This window comes from Diceros bicornis, chromosome 18 (assembly GCF_020826845.1).
Source record: "Diceros bicornis minor isolate mBicDic1 chromosome 18, mDicBic1.mat.cur, whole genome shotgun sequence".
Taxonomy (NCBI): Eukaryota; Metazoa; Chordata; class Mammalia; order Perissodactyla; family Rhinocerotidae; genus Diceros; species Diceros bicornis.
In genome coordinates, this window is record NC_080757.1 from 44,380,566 (window position 1) to 44,407,030 (window position 26,465).

General features: G+C 54.1%; 1 protein-coding gene across 2 annotated transcripts in view; it reads left to right on the top strand.

Moving 5' to 3' along the window:
• The first annotated feature begins 991 nt into the window (after positions 1 to 991).
• The window catches only part of CRHR1 (corticotropin releasing hormone receptor 1), a 47,191-nt gene continuing 21,717 nt past the window's right edge, over positions 992 to 26,465 (top strand). For both annotated transcript variants that reach the window (XM_058561268.1, XM_058561267.1), the window contains exons 1-2: positions 992 to 1,209; positions 23,421 to 23,508. In XM_058561268.1, the coding sequence (XP_058417251.1) occupies positions 1,177 to 1,209; positions 23,421 to 23,508 (121 nt within the window). In that variant the 5' untranslated portion in view covers positions 992 to 1,176. The remainder of the gene's footprint in view (positions 1,210 to 23,420; positions 23,509 to 26,465) is intronic.

Genomic DNA, 26,465 nt, shown 5'->3' on the forward strand with positions numbered 1-26,465 from the left:
CTACCCTGAGGGCTCGGCCGAGAGGGGGCGCTGTGGCCTCCTCTACACTCTGCCCGCTGGATTCCTAGCTGCTTTCCCCCCGCCGCAGCGCAATGCGCTCCGCTTTCCCCGCCGCAGCGTTCAGACGTCCGCTAGTCCTGCAGGGCACCGCCGTCTCCCCTTCATCTTGGGGTTCCCAGGTTCAGCCCCTTGCTGGGACCAAACTGGGCAGGCGCTTAGTTTGTAGAATGAATGAATGGATGAAAGAACGAATGAATGAAATGAATGAATGAATGAGGTTTCTTCCGCAGAGCTTTCGTGTCCCTGCGCGCACCTGGGGTGTCAGCGCCAAAGGCCTCGCTGAGGCGGGGGCAGTGAGGACCTTCTCCCCGCGGGATGCAGGGCGGGAACTGCCCAAACGCAGTCCTCAGCTCCACCTGGTTTCCGCGGAGGCTCCCCTCAGCCGGGGCTGCTCTATTCCCCAGTCTCCAATAGCCTCGCTCCCATAGATTTGCCAGAGGCCCCCAAGTCCCCTCAGACTCCTTGGACTCCCCAGGCCCGGACTTCAAGCCGGCAGGAGCTGAGAGGCTGCCTCCTCTCCCGCGCGTCTCCCCCCACCCCCCAACCCCATCCCCGGTTTCTCCCTGGGCTGCGGCTGCCGCCACTGCCGCCAGTGCGCCCCGCCGACTGCCGCAAACCGGGGCGCAGGGAAAGGGGGTCAGCGCGGCTAGGGCGCGAGGAGCTGGCCCGGGGAAGGGGAGGGGACGGGGAGGCGGGGTGGCGGAGGCAGCAGAGGGGCGAGGCGCGGAGGAGGGACCGAAGGGGAAGGGAGGGGAGAGGGAGAGAGGGGAGGGGACGCCGAGGCGAGGGGGCGGGGAGCCGAGGCGAAGAGCGGCGCGGACCGAGGGGGAGGCGGCGGGGGCGAGGCGGGCTCCCGGCGGGCGAGAGGCGGCTGCGGGCCGGGCTGAGTCAGGAAACGGCGGCCGGACTTCCTCGGGAAGGGGAGAGCGAGAGCCCGCCGGGCCGGGCCGGGCTGCGGGCCGGGGAGCGCGGAGCCGGGCGCCTCGGCGCAGGGCAGCGACAGAGGAGCCAGGCCGCCCCCCATCCCCGCCCCGCCCGAGCCCGCCCCCGCGGCTGGCCCCTCTGGGATGTCCGAGAGACCCAGGCGTCCAGGACGGTGACCGAGCGAGCCCGAGGATGGGACGGCGCCCGCAGCTCCGGCTCGTCAAGGTAAGAGAAGCGCGGGCGCCCCCAGCCCCGGGCCGGCGCGGGACACGGGTGGGCTGTGGCTGTGATGGGGGGTCAGTGGGAAGAGCTGCGCACAGGTCGGGGGCGGCCGGGGTTTGAGGGGCAGCCCAACTCCCTCTCCCTGGACCTTTGGAGCTGGTGCTGGGTGGGTGGGGAGAGAACTCAGGTGAAAAAAGAAATCGTTGTGGCGAAGCGGCCGGGATGTTGGCGGAGGAGGGGGTCCGCCCACCCGGGTAACCAGCTCTGTGCCGAGAATCGCTTTAGGCTTTGGGAGTCGACGCTTGGTTCTCCCTGCCACCCCTCCCATGCAGACCCGGCCAGGAGGCCCTGGAGATGGGTTCCTCACCCGCCCCAGCACCCTCTCATCAGCTCCCCCACTCCACACGCCCCCGCCCTGCTCCTGGGAGCTCCTTCCTATCCCTTCTCCTCCGCTGAAAGCTTCAAATCCGTGGAGATAAATGTCCCCCGCGCCTCGGAACTCTGGATCAATATCGCAGTCTCCGGGGAGGAGAGTGCATCGGCGGCGGTTGCGGTTCCTCCGCCGAGGCCGGCCGGCGGGAGCGCAGCGCTCCCCTCCCAGCCTTTGCACTCGCGGGTCCCCGCGCTGCGCCGGCGGCTCCTGCCCCGGGTCTGGCGACGCGATCCCGGCGCCTGGAGTTTAGGAAAGTCGCCAGACCGCACGTGCAGCGTCTGCGGCTGAAGTTCGGGGGCGTCGGGGGGCTGTCCGCGGGCGGCGTGCGCCAGGGAAGGGCTGGGGATCGACAGCAGGCCCGCCGCTAGTGATAGCCGCCAGCCACTTCCCAGTGCCGAGCGCTTCCCCGGTTGCTGGGTGTAGGCACGTAAGCAGCAGCCGGAGGGAGAGGTGCGGGGGCCTGGGCGCCGCCGCCGGGGAGCCCCGCGCGGCTCACGCCGGAGGATCCGGACTCCGCAGGGTCGGTGTGGACGGCCTGAGTTACAAACACAGACACCAGCTTGACTGGGTTCAGTGCATTTAAAAGCGGTTTCGTCCAAAAGGATTGAATGGATTTGGGGGAGGGGTGCGGATTGACTGAATTTCATTTTTCCATCAGTCATTAAACGTGTACCAGCTCACAAAGTGGTTTGAGTTAAACCATCAAGATTTTAAAATGCAACCGCTGCCAGTTCATCAGTAGAGACGTTCCTAGTTACTGGGTTTTTCTCCATCCTCTCCCTCCCGCTCCCAAATATTTATAAGCTGTTTTTAAAAGTGACTGAGGGCTGGTCTGATTGAACCATACCCCCTCTCCCACCCCTTAACTGAGGCCTGGGGGCGAGCTGGGAGATTATTTTCTGAGTGATCAAGGAGATCCGGGAGGGAGGGAGGAAGAAAAACATCCAGAGAGGTTGAGTAGATGGCATTGAATGGGAATATTTTCCAAAATGCTTGTGTGTACAGAACCTAAATCTAAATACACAAATCAGTTCGACCGAATTCATTCTTTTAAATGGATTCAAAGGATTTAACTGTAGGTTTTTGGTGATTTTTTTGAGTTTACGTGGTAATAGGTAAATGTTCTTTCCCTGGCCTTTCTTAGAATCATGTGCAAATCTCTGCTTAGAATTATCACGTTTTCCTAAAAGAAAAGAAACTGTTTTTACTGTTGTTGTGTGTGTGTTTCCTACTAGATAGTGAGGCGTGTGCCCTTCATGTCTGGCCTAATGAACTCAGTAGGTGTTCAACAAAAACCGAATGAATGAGAGGCAGTGAGTGAATGGGCAGTGAATACTGATTTCAGTTAAATAATTACTTTTTATTTTATTTATGTAGCATGTACAACTTGCTGGGCATTGTTCTACCTTCTTTGCAAATATTAAGTCATTTAGTCCTCATAACAGCCCTGGGAAGTAGGAATTATTACTGAGGCACAGAGAGGCTAAGTAACTTGTTTAAGATCACACAGCCAGTGAGTGGTGGAGCCAGAATTCAAACCCAGGCACTGTGGCTCTAGGGCTTTGTTTTGGTAGCTTTTACCAGAAAATATTCTAAGCCACTTAAATCTCATCCTAGACCTCTGCCAGACAAGAGCTCAGGTAGTTTTTTCAGTATGAAAGTATGAATCTAGGAGAGTTAATCCAAAATCCAGCTCTCTCCCCACCAAGTCAGCCAGGGTTGGGAAAGGGGGCCCTATTGTGGGCCTCGCACTGTGCTGATTATGATCTGGAGGAGAGTGTGTGGGGGAGAGTGTGTGAGTGTGTGTGTGCACGAGTGAGAGAAATGCGTGTGAGTGTGCATGAGAAAGTGGTTGTGTGTGTGAATGAGGGAGAGTTGATGTGTGTGAGTGTGTGAGTGAGAGAAATGTGTATGAGTATGCATGAGAGAGTGGCTGTGTGTGTGAATGAGGGAGAGATGATGTGTGTGAGAGAAATGTGTGTGAGAGAAATGTGTATGAGTGTGCATGACAGTGGTTGTGTGTGTGAATGAGGGAGAGATGATGTGTGTGAGAGAAATGTGTGTGTGTGAGTGAGAGAAATGTGTATGAGTGTGCATGAGAGAGTGGTTGTGTGTGAATGAGGGAGAAATGTGTGTGTGTGAGTGAGAGAAATGTGTATGAGTGTGCATGAGAAGGTGGTTGTGTGCGTGAATGAGGGAGCGAGATGTGTGTGTGAGTGTTGGTGGATGTGAAGGAGGAGACAGGTGGAATACTGTCTCTACCCCCAGGGGAGGAGGGATGGAGTGCCTCTGGGCACCTCCCCACCAATCGCAGCCCCTGGCAGGGAGAGCAGAGTGTAGGCGGGGGGTTCCTGGGAGCGTGAGGGGCGAAGAAGGCGCGAGGTCTCCATGGGTTATTAAGGGAGAGCGAGTTCTGAGGAGGGAGCTAGTTTTATTGCTATTGTTATTATCATAAAAGCAATCTAGCAGCATTACACAAAGTTTGGAAACGATGGGAAGATTATTCCAACCTTACCCTCCTCGCACAGCTATTGTTACCATTTAAAATAATCCCTGCAGGCCTTTCTCAAGCGCAGGTCGGGCACAGCTGTGACCGCGGGGCACGCCCTCTCACTCACCATGTCAGTCCACGTCTGCCCCGTTATTCTGGAGCCTCCGGAGGGAGGTTGTCGACATCTGCGAGTTCCCTGTGAGTGGATGTGCTTTGCCGTCCTTATGTCTGTGCGCATTTGGGCCATTTCCAAATTGTTTCTCTGACGAATAATACGGAGCCTGGTTTTTGAGGGGAGCATTGGCGGGAGGAATAAGGAGGGCAAAAGAGTGAGCCCAGGGTGGGGCCACGGGCTGCCATGCAGAGTGAGGACAACTGGCCTGGCCAGACCAGGAGCAAAGTAGGTGGGGGGGCTGACAGCCAGGCCAAGCTGTTCGGATTCGATCCCACCAGCCCTGGGGAGGGCATGACTCGGGTGAGGCCAGTTCTCAAGGAGGGTGTAGATTTATGGAAAAGCAGGACACTGACCCAGAGCCAGTGAGGACGAGCTCAAGTGGAAAATCCATTTCTCACCCTCCCTAACGTTTGGCTCCTCGGAGAGCATCAGCAGCCGGCGGGGTTCAGCTGCGCAGAAGAAGGCGTGGGAGGGTCCAAGGTGCCCTTTGGCAGCACCTCAAGTGCCCACAATGCTTGCCAAGCCCATGGGCCTGAGCCCTGGCCATGGTGTGGCCTAGAAGGAAGGCGTTAGGCGCAGGGCTGATCATTTCAGCAACTATTGGGGTGGCAAGACCATCAGCCAGGAGATGGCAAACCTGACTTTGGTCCCACCTGTACCTCTGATCAGCTGTGTGACTTTGGGTAAGTCATCCTCCCTCTCTGAGCCACAGTTTCTCTATTGAACTAGATTCTCTGTTACCTTTCGTGTCTCTGTGAAAGGTCTTTTTCCAAACACTCGTTAGGGCCATGACCTCACGTGGGAGGAGAGGGGTGCAGCAGATTCCATTCCTAGCCCTGCCCGCTCCCTGCTGTGGGAACTTGGTACTAAGTACCCTCTCTGAGTTTCAGCATCCTCAGCTATGAAATGGGGCAATACCTAACTCATAAGGTTGAGGTAAGGATGAGATGAGTTAGTACGTGGAAAATGTCTAGAATAGCACCTGGCACAGTTTGGTTTCAGAAAAAGGTGCAAGGCGGCCACTCTTCAGAGGAAATGAGATAATGCAGGAAAAACAACTAGCAGCTGCTGGACGCTCGGTATTTTTGTATGTTTCACCCTTCACAGCACGGGGCCTAATAATCCGTTGCACATAGTAGGCATTTCACAAACGTTTGTCGACTGAATAGATGGCGTTATTGTTGCTTCCTCCAGTTTAGTCTTATACAGTCAAGTGGACCTGTTGCCATTCCCACGAGATGTCGATGTCATGTCAAAACAGAGAAGGCAGAGAGATGCCAAAGCCACCCTAGCAGAAAAGCCATCTTTGACGCAGAAAAGGCTGGAACTGCCCGTTAAGCCCACTATGGTTTTTTTTTTTTAAAGACAGCAACAAACAGCTGATGCAGCCGTTGAGAGTGGAGCCGTGGCTGGTGAAGCTCCAGCCCCTATCTGGAGGAGAGCAGGCCGGTGGCAGGTGACCTGGGGGCTTCCTTGCTTCCTCCTCAGTGAAGGGGGGGTGTGGCAGGCTCTCCCTCCTCTGACTCTGCCCTAACCCCTCATGGTATCAACAAAAGGCAGAGTGAGACTATTTTGGAGCTAAGGCCAAGTCGCGATTTTAGCTGCAGTTTTATATTCCAAGAATGAATTTGTTCATGATTTTAGCTGCAGTTTTATATTTGAAGAATGAATTTTGTTCGTTACAAATGACTCCTGACTACTTAGATTCCCCGGGGCCCCTGTCAGCAGAGTCTCTTGGAAGTAACACCATCGAGTCCTTTTTACTTTTTTATTTTTTTGTGAGGAAGATCAGCTGTGAGCTAACATCTGCCAATCCTCCTCTTTTTGCTTAGGAAGACTGGCCCTGGGCTAACATCCATGCCCATCTTCCTCCACTTTATATGGGACGCCACCACAGCATGGCCTGACAAGCGGTGCATCAGTGCACGCCCGGGATCCAAACCCTGGGCCGCCGCAGCAGAGCGCGTGCGCTTAACCGCTACGCCACCAGGCTGGCCCCCATCGAGTCCTTTTTAAATGCTTGTCTTTGGACTTGTCGCTGTTGGCCAGCCATCCCTCACTCCACCCAGTGTGGCAGTCAGCATCTTCTTGTATGGATGGGAACATCAGGTGAAGCAAACGTGGGCTTGAATCCTGACTCTGCTGTGAAGCTTGGGGCAAGTTAGGTTATCACTTTGAACCTGTTTCTTCATCTCTAAAAGGGGGAAAATAGTACCTACTTTACGTGATAATCATAATAACTCCAAGAGATGTCAGTGTGAAATTAAGCACAATCGCACGGTGTCTGGCGCATAGTGAGTGCTTGATAAATATTAGATCTGGTAGTCATTTAATACCTCGTACCAAGTTTTATTAATCCAGGGAAGAACAGCAAAAGGAGGCGTGGTGAGGGGCTGTGGGAGGTGGAGGGAGGGTGCTGGGCAATATAGAATCTCCTCCTGCCCCAGGGTCCTCTTCACATTCCCGGGAGAAGGGGCGGTGCCACTTGCCGTCAGCTGAGCTCAAAGGTCAGAGGACAGAGGTGCCTACAAAGGGCCCTCTGAACATCTCCGACATGGGAAAACAGTTGACAATAAAAGTAAAGCCTGTGGGGAGGATAATACAAAATGATTAACTCACTGGTACAAACGATTATTTTGAAAACAACTAACTGGGTTCTATTAAGCAACAGATTATTAACCATTTCTTTTTGGAGTGATTGGTGTCTGTTTCAACAACATGGAGAGGCTGGAAGGCAGGAGGGAGGACAGGAAGAGGAAGTCTTGGGGAATATGGCCGCATACTTCCTTTTCTGTGAAATCGGTGTGTTGAGATGCATTTCTGGGAGACGGGTCCCGTGTGCACAGAACCGCCGACTCAGTGCTTTAGCCAAATGCGTCCTTTCGCAACAGTCCACCCAGCAGCCGTGAAACCATTTCTAGGACAGACGGAGATGTTCATGGGTGCTCTTTCGGCCCTATAACCACAGGCAATTTCATGGTCCCACTCCTGGCCCTGCTGGGCCCCAGGGAGCGCCCCAGTGGGGTGCTTACAGGTGGGGTTTGTGGGGTACCCACCTGCCCCCCTCCACTTGTCGATCATTCCCAACCTCCAGCCAATCTGGCGGTGAGCCAAGGCGCCTAGGTCAGAGCCCAGGACAGAAACTGGCTAGACTGGTCCAGCTGCTTCCCAGGCTGAAGAACTGGGGAGGCCGGGTTTGTTCTAGGCTGACCCACTACAATTTGGAGTCCACCCACCAGCGAGGTTTAAGGGGTAGTGGGGCCGTGGCAAGCACAGGGGGAGACAATTGAACCTTTAAAGCTCTGGGAGGTCAGGGCCTTTGGGAGGGCTGGACTACCTACTGCTCAGTATCCCTGGCAGGCACATGGAGCCCGAGAGCTGGAAGGCAGCCTGCCCAGGGTGACGGGCTAGGGTGAGAGATGTCTGTGACATTTCCGTTCACAGCAAGGATTTTCCCCGCTTTGATCTGTGTTTTTCCAGCCTCCTTGGCAGGGTGTATGAGGGGCTCCGTGGTTTCCAGAAGTACCAGCTGCTCCTGGAGAACTGTGGGGACAGAGCTGGGTGGGAAACCTGTGGGCACAGATGGGGGGACGAGGGTAGGCCCAGAGATGAGGGTCTGGGCTGTGCAGGCCGAAGAGGAAACCAGCTCCTGGAGGGGTTTGGCTACCCTGGGGAAGGGTCGAGGGAAAGCCCCAGGCTCTCTAAGGCTCAGTCCTCACAGGTCCAGGCCCCCCGGAACTGGGGGCCCTGACCCACGGTCGGAAGCAAAGGCCCAGCTGAGTGTCCATGCGCTGCTCAGGGTGGATGATTTTATTATTATGTAAGATGTGGGCATGCCGACAGACAGCCAGTGAGAGAGAGAAAGAAATGAAAGGTGGAGCAGAGATGGAGACCACTGGCTGAGGTTGGCATGAGAGAGATCAGGATAGAAAGGCCTGGAGGAAAGAGGGAAGAGGAGGGACAGAGGGAGGGAGGGAGGGAGAGGGGTGATGAAAAGAAAAAAGACCTGCGTGTCTTCTTTGGTTGTTCTTGCTTTGTACTTTCCCCCTGGCACCCAAGAGAGTAGGTGCCCCTGGTTCTGAGGCCAGAGATGGCAATTCTTGGAAACCCCCTCCTCCGTTTCTTGACGAGAATTCCCCACCCCCATCCCTAACCTGCTGCCTGGAGCTTCCTCTGCTGTCAGAAGAGCCCCAGGGAGCAGGGATGCTCTGAGACACGCTGTGTGCAGGCTGCCGGGGCATGTCGGCAGGGAGGAGCCGCCCCATCCCACACCCTCCCCAGGGCTGGTTCCCCCCACCGAGTTCAGAACAAACAGAGCCTGTTGCCTTTGTGGTCCTAACTGGCCCCAAGTGTGCCGTCTGTCTCTTACACACACGCACACACACACACACACGCGCGCGCACACACACACACGTTGGGACCCTCGGGGAGTGAGCCACTTTTGCAGCATTTGTAATCGCGTCCCCCCGCCTGCACCCCCTTCGAGGTGACTGTATGGCCAGCACCTCCTCCTTCTTCTCTAAGCACAGCCAAACCGGCGAGGCAGGTGGGCAGCCCCCGCCAGCTCCAGCCAGGGCTCCAGGACCGACTCAGAGGAGCAGCTGGGCACCCGGGGCCGTGGGGTCAGCAGTGGGAGTGGAGGCAGGTTGAACAGCCTCCACGGCCACTCCCCTGGCCACACGTGCCTGGCTGGGAGGCTGGGAGGCTGAGAAGCTGCTCCTCGGAGGGAGGCCTGCGTCCTGGGCTTGGTCTGAGCCCCTTCCTCTTCCCGCTCCTCCTGCCCTTCCCCGCCATGTCACCCAGCTTCTCTTGGCCAGATGCACCAGTTACTGAGCTGCCTCCATGCCAGGGCCCGTGTGCCTGACCCCACTGAGTCCTCCTGTCCCTCCAGAAGTGAAAGAATCAGACGCCCCTGAATCTGTCGATCCTCACCTCTGGCCCTCTGCCTCAGTCCCACTGTCCTCCTTCCTACCCCAACACCCAGAATATTCATTACTGTTGGCTGCCCTGCCTTTGGCTGTGTTGTTCCTCCTTCTGGGGCTTCTGCCCCCCAGTCTCTCTGTATTAATCTTATCTGTCATGTCCACCACAGTCTTCCTGAACCATCCCTATCCCCTCCTCCAGGAAGCCCTCCAGTCTAAGTCCATCTCTCACTGGTTGTTCCTTTGCTTTCTCTGCATCTCCTTCCTGTTGTGTGAGCCGCTAGCTCGTGGTGGAGCCTGGGCTCTCAACCACACCGGGCCCTCCAGCTCTTTGGTGTGTTTTGAGCTCTCTGATGCTCAAAACATCCTGTGGTCCCTCACATCTAACCCAAGCCCTCGTTCCCACCATAGAGTCTGAGCTCTGCCTGGGCCAGGAGGAGCCTCTTAAAAACAAAAACAGAAGACTGTGCCCCCAGTATCTGGTCCAGTGCTCCCCGAACAGTAGACGCTGAATTCAATGGAGGGCATCCCCCCACTCCTGCTCCCTGCTGAACGTCTGTCTGTGCTTGTGGAGGTGCTATGGCGACAGGAGACACGGAAATGACAAGCTAGACAGAGAGTCCTCTGCCTCTGCCTGTGGATTTAGGACTCAACAGCATATCGAGTGCTGCTCCCGGACCCGCTTAGTGACATTCAGTGTTTCTGGTCCGGCACCGTGCTCCATGCGGTCCCCACGGCACCGCGGGTGTTGGTCCACCTCTAAAAGCAGGGGCAGCATTTTGCTTCATGAGGGTTCTGGGAGGGCTGGTGGGAGGCGTCATCAGCGGGAGGTTTGGGGCTGGGCTGAGGACAAAGGTGTAAGAACCTTCTCGGAACCTGGGGTCTTCAGAGAGCAGCTCCAGGACACATTGGTCCCCAAGCAGGGGCTGGAGAGGGGGTTTGGTGGCAGCCTGGGGCTCCCTCCCTGCTGCTGCCCTTGTTCTGCGGTTACGAGGCAGGAGTAGCCAGGCAAGGTAGAAGTGGGCAGAGACACCAGTGGACCAGAGTGGGCCATTCTTGGCTCCCTCCGTGGGATCCTGTCTCAATCCACATCCCTACCCTCCAGCTCCCTATGGGCCGGGGTGGGGCAGCCTTTGGTGTCTTTCTCTCCAGATCGCTGGCCCCAATGGCCTCACTGTGAATCCTGCTGCCAGGCTGTGAAACATGGGGCCCATGAAGTGTCAGGGCACGTGTGCACTCCTGAGAAGCAGAGCACCCCTGAGGAAGGAGCACTGTCCCTGAAGCAGAGGAGGCAGGATGCCTGGGGTTGGAGCCAGCTCTGCCACTTCCTGGCTGGGTGTCCTTGGGCAAGTCACACAACCTCTCTGGGCTTGGTCCTCCCCTGGACTGTGATGGAGAATAAAGGAGGAAATGCCTGTGTGGCGGGGGTCCTGCCCCACTGAAGCTCAATGAGTAGGACCTGCTGCACTGGAGAGGTCCCTCCCCCTGCCTCTGCTGTATCTCCCCTTGACGCTGAGCCCAACCACCACTCAAGACCCTCCTCCTCCACTGCGCCCTCCCTGATAAGCCAGCCACCTCGTTCTCTCCTCTAGCTGAAGCAGAGCTTCTCAAACCACCTGTAGGGAAGGACCACGTGGGTTTTCCAGCCCGTGGCAGACTGGCCCTTGGTCCTATTGCACATGACAACTGTGCAGCCTGCACCACACGCCTCCCCTGGAGAGCTGGACGACATCTGAATTGCTCTAGACTCTGCTCAACCAGACGAGTCTATTGACAACATGCGTGGATGTCACGGCAAGAACAAATTCATGTCCAAGTTTCCAATGCTTATTCTCAGTAACACACAGTTGGCAGCCCGGCACCAGTCCCAACCACCGTTTGAGTAGCACTGGTCTAAGGCCTTCTTTTGGGGCCAGAACTCATGGCCCGGAATCTCTGGTTCACTGTCCACGGGAGTCTGGCTGCCTGCCATGCTCTGCACCTGTATGCCAGCTCTTTCTGGACGCGGGGGCCGTGTTGACTGGAGCAGGAAGAACGCGTGGCCAGGAGGGCAGAAACCTTTGGTTTACTCAGACCCCTTCTCCCTGGCAGCTCTGGGTGGGCCCTTTCCCCCTCCGCGTTCTCATTCACCAACCTGCAGCTTGTCGCTGGGGACAAGGGAAGACTCGTGACCTTCAGTGGGCTGCAGGGCTGTAGCAAGGCAAGCGGAGCTCTTCCTCTTTGGTGCGCTCACCCCAAAGCTCACAGGACTCAGCCCCACGTTGGTTTGAGCCCTTGTCTCCGGGCTCACCCAAGATAAAGGAGCCCGACTTCTCCAGTGCTCCAGGACCCAGCTGTGCCTCCCGCCTCCGAGGTGCTGGCCCTGGGGACAGGCCACTCCAGAGTCTAGGATGGGTGAGCCCAGCTCACCTGCCCTGAGGAAAAGGCTGCCGTGCATGCCCTCCCTGCACTGCTTGCTCCCCACATTGGCGGCATCCGCAGGCAGCAGGCGCCTTCCTGCTTTGTCCTTGCATCTCCCGTGCACAACCCCCAGCGGGAGGCCTGGAGGAGCTGACCAGGCAGCACCAGGACGGCAGCGAGGGGAAGGACCTCCCATCTGCCCAGCTGGCTGGGAGAGGTCACTCCTGCCAGTCTGCTGCCTGCAGACTGAGGTCAGGAGGTGGGCAAATGACCGGTCCAAGGTCCCACAGGGCGTCTGCTAGACAGAGTGAGAGCCAGGTCTCTTCCTGTCTTGAAGGCTCCTCCCTCTGGTCTTCCCATTCTTTCTAGGGCTCCCTTCCTCCTCCTTATCTTTCTTCCCCTCCCAAACTTCCATGATGGATTGGCAGGTGAGTGTTTTCAGAGCTGGGAAGGAGATGCAAAACCCTCCAGCCCGGAGTTTCCCAATCTCAGCACCGTTGACATTTGGGGTCAGGTAATTCTTTGCAGTGGGGGCTGTCCTGTGCATTTGAGCATGTAGAGCAACATCCCTGGCCTCTAGCCACTAAATGCTAGCAGCACTCGTCCAGTTGTGGCAACCAAAAATGTCTCCAGACATTGCCACATGTCCCGTGGGGGACAAAATTGCCCCCAGTTGAGAACCACCGGGATTGTTCAGTTACCCTCAATTCTGGTGACCCTTCAGAATCACCTGGAGAGCATTAAAGGCAGAGACACTCCTGAGTTTTCCCCTCAAGCCAACGGAGCCCGAATCTCTGGGGTAAAGCCCGAGAAACAGAATGTTCTATCTCCCGGATGCCAAGCACTGTCTGGAAACTTCTGATTTTGTCTAATTCACCTTTTACAGGCAAAGAAACAGACAGGCCATTGCCTGTCTCATGGGCGATTATATGGTTATTCCTAGTCTCTGCCCTACTTCTCCCTGCTCAGTGGGGTTTGGTGGTCCAGTAGCCCCCTTTAAGCCAACCCCTCACGGCCTGGGAAGGCAGTCGCTTCTCCAGGAAAAAAGCCTCAAACCGTGTAGGCTTCGCTAATAGAACCTAATTCCCAGCTGTCAGACGATTTCACTCTGCCTTCCTGGCCCTCTTCACATCCCTTTTAAAATGCAACTTCTTGAAAGACATCCCTTTTCCGCCGACACTGAAATCCCCCTTGCTTTACACTTGCCAGAGAGCAGGCTGAGCCGAGAGCACAGCTGATAGTGGCACCTGCATAGCTGGTGTCCCCGCCTGCCGACACCTTGGCTCTGTCTCTCGGAGCAGCAGATGCCTCTTCCACCCCCTCAGGGACGGCTCCCAGTGTCTGGACTGCTCACAGCTCACGGCTGAGCAGCTCCTGGGGGCGGGGGGCTGGATCAGAGCCCCGACTGGGCTACACTCCTCTGCAAGAACCAAACTCAGCCCTTCCTGGGTCCCCCACTGACAGAGTCCCACTGTGTCTACCACCCAGTTCACACTGCCAGCTCTTGGGGAACCAGGCTGCAGCCTGGAACTAGAGGTCAAGAGGCAAAGAAAAACAGTACCTCCTTTTTTGGGGGTCCATGCCGGGGGAGGTAGGAAGGGAGACAGGACAGGTGGGGCAAGAGGCTGTCCCGCCCAGGGGTACAACCCCAGGACTGGAACACGCTGCCATCCCAGGCCCTCCAGTTACCATGGTGAGAGACCTTGGGCAAGTCACCATCTCTGTATGCATCAGTCTGTCATCTGTATAGTGGACAGAGAGTCAACTCCTTGGGATTGAGAGGGATTGAATGAGAAAAATCACAGAGTCTGGACTGTGCAAGCCTTCAGCCTTTCTTTCTTTAAAAGAAAGAAAGAGAGAGAAAGAGAAAAATGGAGGTGAGGGAAGACCAAGAGATGTGGAGAGATTAAGACCAGGAGAGAGGAAGGTAGGTAGGAGGGAGGCAGGGAGGCTGAGAAGGCACGAGCTATGAGAAAATATTAACGAGTGAATCCGAGAGCGAATCATACCAAGAAGGGGAGAGAATGAAGACATGAGAGGCAGGAAAAGAGGCTAGACCTCTGTTGGGGTGGGAAGGTCAGCGGTGCTCAGGGCACTGCCCACCCCCTGCCCCGTGCCCAGCAAATCCCCATCATCAACAGTGGGGCGTACTCCACTTTCACAGGTGGCCACAGGCCCCGGCCCCTGGGAACACAGTGGCGGTGGAAAGTGGGCGTGTGCACCTGGGTGGGTAGGGGACCGGTCAGGGAGTGCTTCTGGGGAGAAAGGCCAAGTCAGGAAAGAAGCGACTTGCACATAGTCAAGTAATAGTAATCACAACCATTTGTTAACTGCCTACCATGTGTTCAGCCCCGTGCTGTTTTAAATGCACCATATTGTTGAATCTCTCCAAGAGCTTTAGGCTGTCCTATTTCATCCCTATTAGCCCTATTTACAGATGGGGAAACTGAGGCTCAGAGGAGTAAGTGATTTGCCCAAGTTCACACAGGTCGGAGGGGGCAGATAAAAGATTCCAATGTGAATCTCTCTGGCCCCGAAGTTAGAGGTCTGAATTTCTACACTCCTGTCAGTCCTGGAGTCAGAGCATATCAGACCTGGAAAGGAACGTAAGGAACACACTGCCCTCCTGATTTTACAGATGAGGAAACTGAGGCAGGGAGGTGGAGGATTGACTTGTCCACAGGCACAGAGCAAGTTTGTCAGAGTCAGAATAGGGTCTCAGCCCTGTACTTCCCACCCCAAAACACTTTTTCCTCCAGCACACTCTTCTGGAGTCCAAGGTGGGGATCAATGCAGAAGCAAGGACCAAGAGTAAGAGAGAGTTCCTGGTGGGCAGGGGGAAAGGAGATGCAGAAAAATGGGGAAGTGAGCCCATCAAAATGTTGGTGGGACCCCATGGTCAAAGGCAGCAAAAAGTGAAAACCCATCTGTTCATTCATTCACTCGGTCAGTCAGTCATTTATTCACTCCACAAACATGTATTGGGGCCTACTCTGCGCCAGGCCCCACTGTGGGTACAAAACTAGCCAAACACAGACCCTGCCCTCAGGGAGCTTACCACCCAACTAGAGCGTATATCTGGGCTCCTCCGAGGGGCATGTATAGACTCCAGAGCTGCGGTCTCGCAGGTCCTCGCTGCCCTGGGGGTGGGTGAAGTAGGCGGCCCACTGCTTTCAGCTCTGCTCTGGGGCCTCGTTAGGGCAGCAGAGTGAAGTAGCAGGGAAGGGGGCAGGGCCCGAGTGGTGGGAGGCAGGCAGGGCGCATGCTGGGCCCAGGGCCCTGGGGAGAAGGTGTGGAGGTGGGGAACACCCAGGCGTGCCCCCTCCCTGAACTGTAGGCAGGAGATTTTCCTTTCCATTTTTTCCTCTCTGCACAACAGCAATTTAAGTTAATTAAATGTAATAATAAATTATTTCTTGTCTGCCTAGAATAATCTCTCACTCTCACCCACTTTGGGGGAAGACAAAGATTCTTGGCCTTGAGGTGGGGACGGGTTGTGGCTGTCACAGAAAGAGACTGTGAGGGGGACCTGGCCCGGCTCAGGGGGCAAGAGCCCTGGGCCATCAGGAGGACTGAGAAAGGGCCCCCGACATGGCTGCCTCAGTCCCAAGTCTTGTTTCACCCTGGCTGGTCTTCAGAGCACCTCTACGGACATGGAGAAAGGCCCCCTGAGGGTCCCAGCCCTGCTGGTGCACAGCCTGCAGTTCTAGCCCCAGGGACCCCTCCGCTCAGCACCTCTGGGCAGGGCAGAAACTGCACAATTGCCTGTGGGCCCTGCCCCTCCCTGTACTGTCAGTCTGTAACCATAGCTATATCTCCTGTAGGCGCAGACAGGTTTCCAAAGAGTTGTATGCACATATGTTTTATTTTTGCAAACCAGATCCTCATTTTTAAATGCAATGGGGGGACCAGCCCCGTGGCTTAGCGGTTAAGTGCGTGCGCTCCACTGCTGGCGGCCCGGGGCGCTCCACTGCTGGCGGCCCGGGTTCGGATCCCGGGCGCACACCGACGCACCACTTCTCCTGCCATGCTGAGGCCGCGTCCCACATACAGCAGCTAGAAGGATGTGCAGCTATGACATACAACTATCTACTGGGGCTTTGGGGGAAGAAAAAATAAAATTAAAATTAATAAATAAATAAATGCAATGGGGGAGCCAGCTTTTTAAAGAAATCTTGATTTATGACCCTTCCTCTTTTTCATATTTAGATTTTCTTCTCTTGGCTTTGCTTAAAACAGGCTACACCTTGCAAACCACGTATCTGATAAAGGGCTAATATCAAAAATATATAAGGAACTCATATAACTCAATAGCAAAATAACAAATAATCCAATTAAATAATGGACAAAGGACCCGAATAGACATTTTTCCAAAGAAGATATTCAAATGGCCAATAGGTACATGAAAAGGTGCTCACCATCACTAATCATCAGGGAAATGCAAATCAAAACCACAAATCAAAACACAATGAAATATCACTTCACACCTGTTAAAATGGCTGTTATCAGAAAGACAAGACATAGATGCGGGCGAGGATGCAGAGAAAAGGGAACCCTTGTGCATTGTTGGCGGAAATGTAAATTGATGCAGCCACTGTGGAAAACAGTATGGAGGTTCCTCAGAAAATTAAAAATAGAACTACCATATGAGCCAGCAATTCCACTTCTGGGTATATATCCAAAGGAAACAAAAATACTAACTCGAAAAGGCATATGCACCCCCGTATTCATTGCAGCATTATTTACAATAGTCAAGATATGGAAGCAACCTAAGTGTCCACTAACAGATGAATAGATAAAGAAAATGTGGTGTATATATATATGGTGTGTGCGTGTGTGTATATATATATATATATACATACATATATATATGGTGTGTATATATATGGGGTATATATAAATGTGGTGTGTGTGTGTATATATATAATGGAATATTATTCAGCCATAAAAAAGAAGGAAATCTTGCCATTTATAACAACATGGATGGACTTTGAGAACATTATGCTAAGTGAAATAAGTCAGGCAGAGAAAGACAAATACCGTATGATCTCACTTATATGTGGAATCTAAAAAACCTAACTCATAGAAACAGAACAGATTGGTGTTTGCTGCGGGGAGCGGGTGGGGGGGTGATGAAAGTGGTCAAAAGGTACAAATGTCCAGTTGTAAGACAAGTAAGTTCTGGGGATGTAATGTACAGCATGGGGACTCTAGTTAAAAATACTGTGTTGTATATTTGAAAGTGGCTTAGAGAGTAATCTTACGTAAATCTTACTCTTTGGATGTAGAATCCCAGTCCAGCAAGGGGCTTGGTGAGATCACTTAATCTGGTGGTTTAAAAAAACAAAACAACTTTCCTTTTAAGCTGAAAAACCCCTTCTCAAAGGAAAGCTTACAGAGAAAGCAGCAAGGCCTGACTGAGCAGGGCAAGGGCCTGGGTCCTGCCTGCAGCCCCTCCCCAGGGCCCCCAGGGAGGAACACCTGCGGGAGGCCTGCTCTACTCCGACCCTCTAAGTAACGGAGGAAGGTCCTGGGGCCCAGAGCAACCAAGTTGTGAAAACGACCCCATGGACACTTGTAGGGGACTTTAGATTTCAGAAAGCATCTCTCCCCTCGTTCTCCCCCGGTGGCCCACATCTCTGTGTTTCAGGTAGGAAAGCCCCCATTGCCCACGGGGGCCAGGTGACTCACCTGAAGTCACACAGTCGGTGGCAGGACTGGGCTCAGGCAGAGAAAGAAGGGGGAGGAATCCTGCTGAAGGATCACTCAAGTGCTGCAGCTGTGGCTCTGTCAGAGGGCCAGCTCGGCCCCTGGCCCCTATGAGAGGTTCTCCGGGGGCCTCTGGAGGCTTTTTCCCAAGCCGCACATCAGAGGTAGTTATGAAGGGGAGGGGAGGCGGGCCCCCTTCTCCTTGCTCCTCATGAACTTTTGGGAGGTGGGGGCAGCCCCAGGTGCCTCCAGGCCACCCCTCTTCTCCCTCCAGTGGCCCTTCAGGACTCTCCCTAAAAGGTTAATTACCAAATCATCCCATCAAAAGAAATTGCACTTTTCTGCCTTAAAGACCAAACTGAGCTCCAGCAACATTGTTATTTATGGTCTCTAATAAGCATTTTCTGGGTGTGATTAACCTTTACGCCGAAGTCACACTGCGAATTGGGATGGCAGCTTCCATTCCAGCCCCGCTCAGCTCGCTCTGTGCTGAAGCAGGCGGCTGTCAGACTCCCGCCCTCCCACTCCGCCTCTCCGCGGCTCCTGCCCGCTTCCCTCTCCTCAGCCCATCCCTTCCTCCCATGCCCTGTCCTGACCCAGACCATCCCCCTCCACCACCTTTCATCCACTTGAAAGACAAACTCCGATCGCCTGCTTACTGGATCCTAGTCCCCACTCAGCTGCTGAAGACAGTTCCGTGACCTTGGGCACCTCAACTGTAAACCCCTGTAAAACGGGGAGCATGAGACCCACCCCATCTGCTTTCTGCAGTGCAGCGCCCCTCCTGTGTCGGGGACCCACTGGGTCCTTGGACATCCATTTACGTGATGCTGTAATCCAGCTGCCACACACCCTTGGCCTTCTCAGATTTGACATTTGAGGTTTGGCTCTTTGGCAAGTGGAGAGATTTGTAGCCGAGGTGCAGGTTTTACTGGGGCCTTGGGGCTGCCCGGCTGGTGTACAGAAGTGAGGCATTACCCGTGAGTGAGCCTAGCGCTCCGCCGGCTGCGATCCTCAGTGCCATTTGGGTTTCCTCTACCAGCTGATCGAAAATGAGAACCCTCACAAAGTCCGGAAAACTTGACTTGTCGAAAACGGTTCTGAAAGGAAAGCCAGCAGCTAGGGCTAATAATGGAGGGGAGGAGCAAACGGAGGGCGTCCAAGAAAGTGGCGATTCTTAGGCCAAAACCACGTTTGGTTTGCTCTAAGAGAGGATGACATGGCCCGTTTGGTGAGGCCCAGGCCTCTGATGTGACCCCATTCACCATATGCTCTGGTCATGTGTTTTGGTTGCTAGACCTCGCTGAGAAGCGAACAACGCTCTCCGGCTGGTTCCGGAATTTTAAGAAGGCTTTTTCTTTGCATAATGCAAAACTGGCCCTCTTGGTAGAAAAACTGTGAACCGTCACCTCCAAGAAGGAAACGTAAAGGTCGGGGTTACAGGCAGCCAGCCGTGGACAGGCCAGCCCTCGCCCTGTGGCGTTCAGTTGGGTTTTGTGATGAATCTGGATTGGCTCTGCTCCTCTGTGAACCTCAGGACATTGAGATGCGAGGCTTAGACCTTCCGGCCTGTGTATTTGCCATCTAATTAGAACCCTGGGGCATAATTCTGTATACTGAGGAGGTTTCACGCATTTGGGACTACTCTGAGGTCTCGGTTTTCAAGCGTCACGAGCACCAGGGTCCACCGCGTGTACAGAGGGGACATGGGCACATTGACAGGGTGACTGAGGTGATTTACTTTGGAGTCTTGGGGAAGTTGCTGCCCGGGGCGGGGGCCCAGGAACTGGCTTGGAGGGCTGCAGGGTTCACGGGGTGAAGGGGTGGGCCGGGGTGAGGAGGGGCAGAGAATTGCACGGAGAGAGGTGTGCGGACACCGGCAGGCTCCCGGGTGTGCTGGGGAGGTGACAAGTCATTCGATGTGAATGGAAGGTGGCGTGATTCCAAAGGGATCTGAAAGACCGAAGCAGAAAGCATGGCTTCGGGATTAGAAGCATAAGGGTGGAATGTCAAGTAGCGGGGCTGATATTTTCCACGTTTCCAGTTTCTTTAATTTGCCTGTGGCTGAGCTGGCGCTGGGAGCCCCACCTCCATTCTGTGTGTGCGTGTGTGTGTGTGTGTGTGTGTGTGTGTGTGTTGGAAGGTGGCAGAGGCAGGGATGGGGCAACAAGCTGGGGGCAGGGACTCCTAGTCTCCCTCTAGAAGGGGCCTCTGGCCGTCCTAGCTGAGCAGCCCCTCTCTGGGGACAGCGCAGAGCTGAGTCCCTGCCGACCGCTGAGCTGAGCGGGGTGGGTTTGTCAGCGAGGACACTGCTGTCTGCTTAGCTACCAAGAGTCACTGGGTGGCCTGGTGGCTCCCTCCTCTCTCTGCTTCTGCGTCTTCATTTGGATAATGAGGGTAAAGATATTTCTCCATCCCTCTGGGGGCTGTGAAGTTTAATTACTGTGAAGTTTAATAAAGTGTTGGAAGTTCCTTGGGGCCAGAGAGACGAATGGGTTTGTTGTAATCACTCCCAAGTCCCAGGAGCGAGTCAACTAACCCCAGAGCCGTTTGCTGAGTGTCCTGAGCGCTGAGCACAGGATGGGGTGCAGGGCTCTGGGGGTGCTTGGGACCCTGGAGCTTGGCCCATTAAGAGCAGGAAGTGTGCTTCCTGTGAAGATGTGACAGGAGTGTGCCAGCGAGGGAATAGAGTAAACAAGTCCACTAAGGACTCAGGAATAGCACTGAGGGTACAATGTGGGTGAATCATCGGGGTCAAGGGGGGACGGGACAGGCTCTGACCCAGAGTGGGGAGCGTTTGATTCCACCTTGGAATGTAGGGTGGGAGAGAGGGGAGCAGAGCCTGCCTTTGTCATGGGACAGGAGTGGGAAGGGGCAGGTACCGGGGAAGGTGGGTGGCACTGATGGGGATGGGGCAGCGTAGGAGAGGACATTCATGGCAGGTGAGGGAGGAAAGCTCTGGAAAAGAGCAGGTCAGTTTGCTTCTAAGGACTGGGGGAAGGTCCTGAGGTCCATAAGAGGTGAATAGGGAGGAGTCCAGGGGGAAGGAGGATGTACAGCCCTGGGCACGGGTGCGATGGGCTGGAGTCCAGCTTGGGAAGAAGGCTCCAAGGGCCAGGACTAGGGTGAGGAGAGTGAGGCAGTCTCCTCAAGCGCAAAATTTAAGGAGGTGCCCCAAGTCTCAGTAATCAAGATACACAGAATTTTAATATTATTACTGATTTTTCCTTTTGCCCCAAGCTCCAATATACCCAGCACTGTTACTGATCCTGTCTTTTTTAAAAAGTTTTTGATATTTTGTTCCTCATGGATTTTTTGCATTAATTTAGAGTTTTAAAAAATGTTGCCTTAAAATATTATCTGTCTTGATTACTAAGTTTTTTGGTGCCCCCTTAAATTTTGGACCCGAGGTGAGGGCCTGGCTCTCCTCACCCTTCTCCGGGCACTGGGCATGATGGCTGTGTGCTGCTAGTGTGGCCCACCGCCCTGGCTCTAGTCTAAACTAGAAACTTGCTCACCAGGGGACTCGGACAAGTCCCCACCTCTCCCCCGTTCTCATCTTCCTTCTGTGAAATGGCTACGACAGCTTCCAGATCTAGGACAGCTTCCAGATCTACGCGTCTCTGTCTGAAGTTCTGCAGTGAATTTTGCAGACTGTGGAAGTGGGCTGGGGCTGAGACACCACGGCCGGGGGTCCCGGGAGAGGGTCCCAGGGAGGGGACCCCAGGAAGAAAGAGCAGGGGCACAGGGGTACGGATGCAGAGAGTGACCTGGAGTTCACCACCCCGGGAGCCTGGTCGGGTGGAGGGAGCTCTGCTGGTCACCAGGTGCCCAAGTCCCGACAGCTGGAGGGAGGGGCTGGTTACGAGACCCCCCCCCACCCCAACCTGCACATGCTTCTCATCCCCTCGAAAATCAAATCCCAGGGGAAACAGCCACCTCGCCTCTAACCCAGGGCTGAATAAAAATCACCAAGTTCAAATCCATCAGCATGGCCTATTGAGTGCCTATCATAGACCTGAAACTCAATGTAGTTCATTACTGTTTTCAGCAAATTTGAGTGCAGTGAACAAAACAGAACCCTGCCCTCAGGGAGTGTGCTGTGCTCATACTCACACATGTGAGCCGGGCGGGGGGGACGACGACTCTGATGAGGTCTTGCACCACTTAGCGAAGTGCATCGTTAGGTGATTTCAACCTTGTGCGAACATCACAGAGTGCACTTACACAGACCTAGATGGTACAGCCTACTACACACCTAGGCTCCATGGTATAGCCTATTGCTTCCAGGCTACAAACCTGCACAGCACCTTACTGTACTGAACACTGTAGGCGACTGTAACACCACAGTAAGTATTTGTATATCTAAGCATATCTAAACATAGAAAACGTAGTGTAAAAATACAGTATAAAAGCTGAAAAATGGCGCACCTGTATAGGGCACTGACCACGAATGGAGCTGGCAGGACTGGAAGCTGCTCTGTGTGAGCCAGTGAGTGAGTGGGGAGTGCGTGTGAAGGCCTAGGACATTCCTGCACACTACTGTGGACTTTATAACACTGTACACTTAGGCCACACTAAATTTATTTTAAAAATTCTTTCTTCAGTAGTAAATTAAGCTTAGCTTACTGTAACTTTTTACTTTATAAACTTTTTCATTTTTTTAACCTTTCGTCTCTTTTGTAATAATACTTAGTTTAAAATACAAATACATTGTACAGCTGTACAATGAAAACTTGTACGCGATTGACACAAAAATTGTACACAAGCTGTATACAAAAGAAACATACTTTCTGTCTTTATATCCCTACTCTATGAGCTTTTTCTATTTTTAAAATTTTTTATTTTTTTTAACTTTTTAAACTTTTTTTGTTAAAAACTAAGACACAAACACACACCTCAGCCTAGGCTGACACGGGGTCATCAGGATCATCAATATCACCGTCTTCCACCTCCACATCTTGTCCCACTGGAAGGGCTTCAGGAGCAATAACACGCTCGGAGCTGTCGCCAGGATCAACATGACACATGAGTAATGCGTGGTGCTATGCCATGGCTATGACGTCACTAGGCGATAGGAATCTTCCAGCTCCATTATAATCTCATGGAACCACCGTCGTCTAAGTGGCCCATTGTTGACTGAAACATTGTTATGTGGCGCATGACTGTACCTGTCTTTACAGGTGAGGAAACTGAGGCACAGAGAGGTCAAGTAACCTGCCCATGGCAACACAGTGAAACCAGGGCTGGACGCCAGGTCTCTTTTGACTCTAAATCTGTGGGGAGGGTGCTGACCTCAAGGGAGGGACACATGATTGGGTGGAGGTGTTAGCTGAAGAAGGGCGGCCCTCTGGGTGTGAGGCCCATCCCACCCTCCTCCCAAGTGGGCTGAAATTCTGGAATCAGAGTGACACCGAGTCCCCAGAGAGGGTAAAGGGCAAAGATTCTTTCTGGAATGGGGCAGCCATCTTTCCAGACACATTTATCCCTTCACCTCTCTGGGCCTCAGGTTCCTCATCTGCAAACAGGGGCAGCCGCACCAGCCCAGGGAGAATTAAGTGCCATCGCAGATGTAAAAGAGCTTGGTGAGCGGTGAGGCACAATTTGTAGTGACCTGTAATTACTGAGCGAGGATGAGGGCCCGGAGCACCTGCAGCTTGGGAGGGAGGGAGGGAGGAGAACTAATGAGCCTGTGTGTGCTCAGCGGGCAGGTGGGAGGGTGTGCGTGTGTGTGTGTGTGTGTGTGAGTGTGTGTGTGTGTGTTGGGACACAGCTGGGCCATCCTTGGGAGCCCATGGGGATGGAGGGGGCTTCCTCAGGCAGAGCCTCGCTGGAGGCCCCCAGCCCTCAGGGAGAAAACTCACCTCTGTCTTGGGGACCTGGGCTCCTGCTGTTAGCAGCCTCCCTTCCAGGCCCCTCAGCTGCAGACCTTCTAGGCAGAGAGGACGTGGGGGAGGAGGGCAAGGAGACTGGTGGGAGGGGTGTCTGGGAAGAGACATGTGTGAGGGGAGGGGAAGCGAGAAGCTGCAGGCAGCCTGCTCATGGCACAGTCTAACCGTGTCCCTCGCCTCCCTGCACCCACAGGCCCTTCTCCTCCTGGGGCTGAACCCTGTCTCCGCCTCCCTCCAGGACCAGCACTGCGAGAGCCTTCCCCCAGCCAGCAACATCTCCGGTGAGTACCCCGGCCCCCCTTCCTGCAAGATTCCAGGTGCCCACAGCCCCCCACTCTCCCAGGTCTTCCAGGGCCTGCACACAGAGCCATGCCCTAGAGCAGAAGAGCAGAGGGATGTCCTTTCTAGGGCTCCAAGCAATTCGTCATATCTCCACGGAGTGCTGTGTTGAGGAGGATCCTGAAGTCGCGTGTAAGTGTGGTGGGAGAGAGAGCTGCAATTAGGTGACAGCATCTGCCATGGGTGCAGGAGGGGCATGTGGCAAGGGTGCCAAGTAGTTATCTTCCCTGCTTTGGGGTGGGCAACAGAGGAAGTCACCCCAGCCTTGCTGCATGAGAATCAATAGAGAGGAGGCCTGGGCTGTGACTCAGGCATCAGCGAGGGAGAAAGGCTGCTGTTTTCTCTGCTAAAAATGCCTGAAGCATAAAACTGTGGTGCTAGCCGTGTGCCAGGCCCTGCTGGGGGTACTGGAGATAGATTAGCCCAATTTTCACCACGACCTTCTGAGGTAGTGCTGCTATCCTCATCTTACACATAAGGAAACTGAGGCACAGAGAAACACTAGAAAGTGCTGGAGCCAAGATCTGAGCCCAGGCAGCCTGGCTCCCAGATGTGTTCTTAATACCCTGCTCCACGACCTCCTCAATAGAAAATACTGCATAACTGCAAAGTTTACTAATATTTGTATAACTTCACCATTGACAAAGTGCTTTTGTACAATTATCTTATTTCCCGCTCACAAGTGTTTAAGACCCAGCGTTTGTACAGATGAGGAAACTGAGGCCATGCCTTTTCCAGCTTTGGGTGTGGCCCGTGAACCCTCACCCTGGCCCCTTTAGCTGGGGTCCTGGGGCTGCAAAGGTGGAGAGGGCCTCCTGCACCTAAGGGTCTTTGGGGGGCTCACTGTTCTTTGTTGATTCATTTTCCTCTTCAGGTCTCTTCCAATTCAATCTAACTCATTAGTTGAGTGCCTACTGTGCGCTGGGCCCCATGCAAGGCACTGGGGAGGACAAAGAAGGGCTCACAGTCTGGTCTCGGAGTCAAGTCCACAAACACGTGTACTGTGAGGCAGAGCACGAGGCGTGCGCTGCTGGAGGAACGGATGACACAGTGTGCGAGCAGGGAAGCTGGAGGCATTAGTCTCCGAACCTGGGTCTGCGGGGAGAGGAGGCCTCGGCAACTCAGAGCAGCTGCCACCAGGCCTGCGGTTCCCTGACTAGGGAGGGTGGAGGGGAGAGGAATGGGCACTGGACTGGAAAAGGCCAACCAGGGTCGCGTGTTCACAGTGGCACTCAGTCTTGTCCTGTCTGCCTGAGCGGCCCTCACTGGTAACCACAGGGATGAGCATGAGCCCCTTGAGCCTCACTTTGCCCAACTGTAAAATGAGGGGGATGATACCAACCTCAAGGATCTGTTATGATTGAATGCACCACGATTTACGGTAATATTTCACAAGCTGTAGAATGCCATACCATTACTGAGTATTATTTATTATTGTTGGTAACATCACCAGGCTTTTCAAAGTGCTTACCATATAGCTGGAATAAGGGGAAGGCACTTGCCATGAATTGCTCACTGCAATGGAGGTGGCAGGGAGGTTAGATCAGGGGTGGTGTGAATCCAGGAAGGCTTCCTGAAGGAGGAGGTTTCAGGGTGAGTCTCTGAGAGACTCTGAGCATGGACCAGCAAAGAAGAGCCAGAGCTCTGAGCCAAAGCTAGAGTTGACTAGGGGCTAGCAGGTGGGTTTGGTGGAAGGACAGGGGAGGGATGAGGAAGGAAGGGCAGTAAGCCTGGGGAGGTACTGGGAGCCCAGAGCATCTGGCTGCAAAGTTGGCTAAGCTGGGCCATGGGGAACAGGAAAGTTCTTGAGCAAGCAAGAGTTTGGAGCCTGAGTTGAAAGGCCCTGGCCACGCCCCCCATGCACAGGGGCCAGGTGAGCCTCCATTAACTTGGCTTGTTGTGCTCCAGAGGAGTAACATCCCTGAGCCCACGCAGGTGTCACCTGTCCTTGGAGGCAACAGGCCATGATGAATGTCGTTCATTCCCCGATGATTTGTACTCTGTGCCCCTGTCCCCACCCCAGCCCAGCCCGGCTGGCTTCATGACACACAATCCATCACCCTCCACAGCAGCCTCTGATAACGTGCTATTTGTCTTCCGACACTGAGACCTACCATCTGCCCATGGGCATTGGTAGAGACAGATGGTGAGGGTGGGGTGGAGGGACCAGGACAGATGGGTGGGCGTCTGGCTGGGGTGGCTGGCACTGAGCTGGGGCCTTTGGAGGGCCTCTCACATGCCAGGAGCAGGGAGAGGGGTGGTCCCCAGGGCCGAGTCTCCATCATGTGGCAGATCACAGACCTGGCAACACATAAAATCATGGCATGAATATGACAGTGCCAGAAAGTAATAGGATTATTGACTAATGACATCAGAGACAAGTGGAATCATATTGTTAACGAGGACCCAGGGTCATCAGTTCCCATCCCCTGTCTTAAGGTCATGAATGATAATAATAATTAATGATAACTAATATTTATTTAGTACCTACTACGTGTTAGACACCATTCTAAATGCTTTAACCTCAATGAATCATCACAATAATATTGTCAGGAAGTATTTTTATCCTCATTTTACAGAAAAGGAACCTAAGGCTCAGAGAGATTAAGCAACTTGCCCAAGCACACACTGTTACTAAGCAGTGGCCTCTAGATTTGAACCAAATGGGCCTGATTCCAGACTTTCCCACCACCACATATATGTGGCCACCCAGAGAGCTGCGGTGCCCAGGGCCCGGTGTGGTCAGTCATCCGGGGGTGCAGAGTTGCCCCTGCATTTTCCCTTACCCATATTGGGTTTGCACACAGCCCCCAATTTTCCTCGAACCTACTATGTGCCTGGCACTGTCCTAGGTTCTGGGAGTGCAAGAACGAAGAGCCCACAGACCACAGGAGAGGAG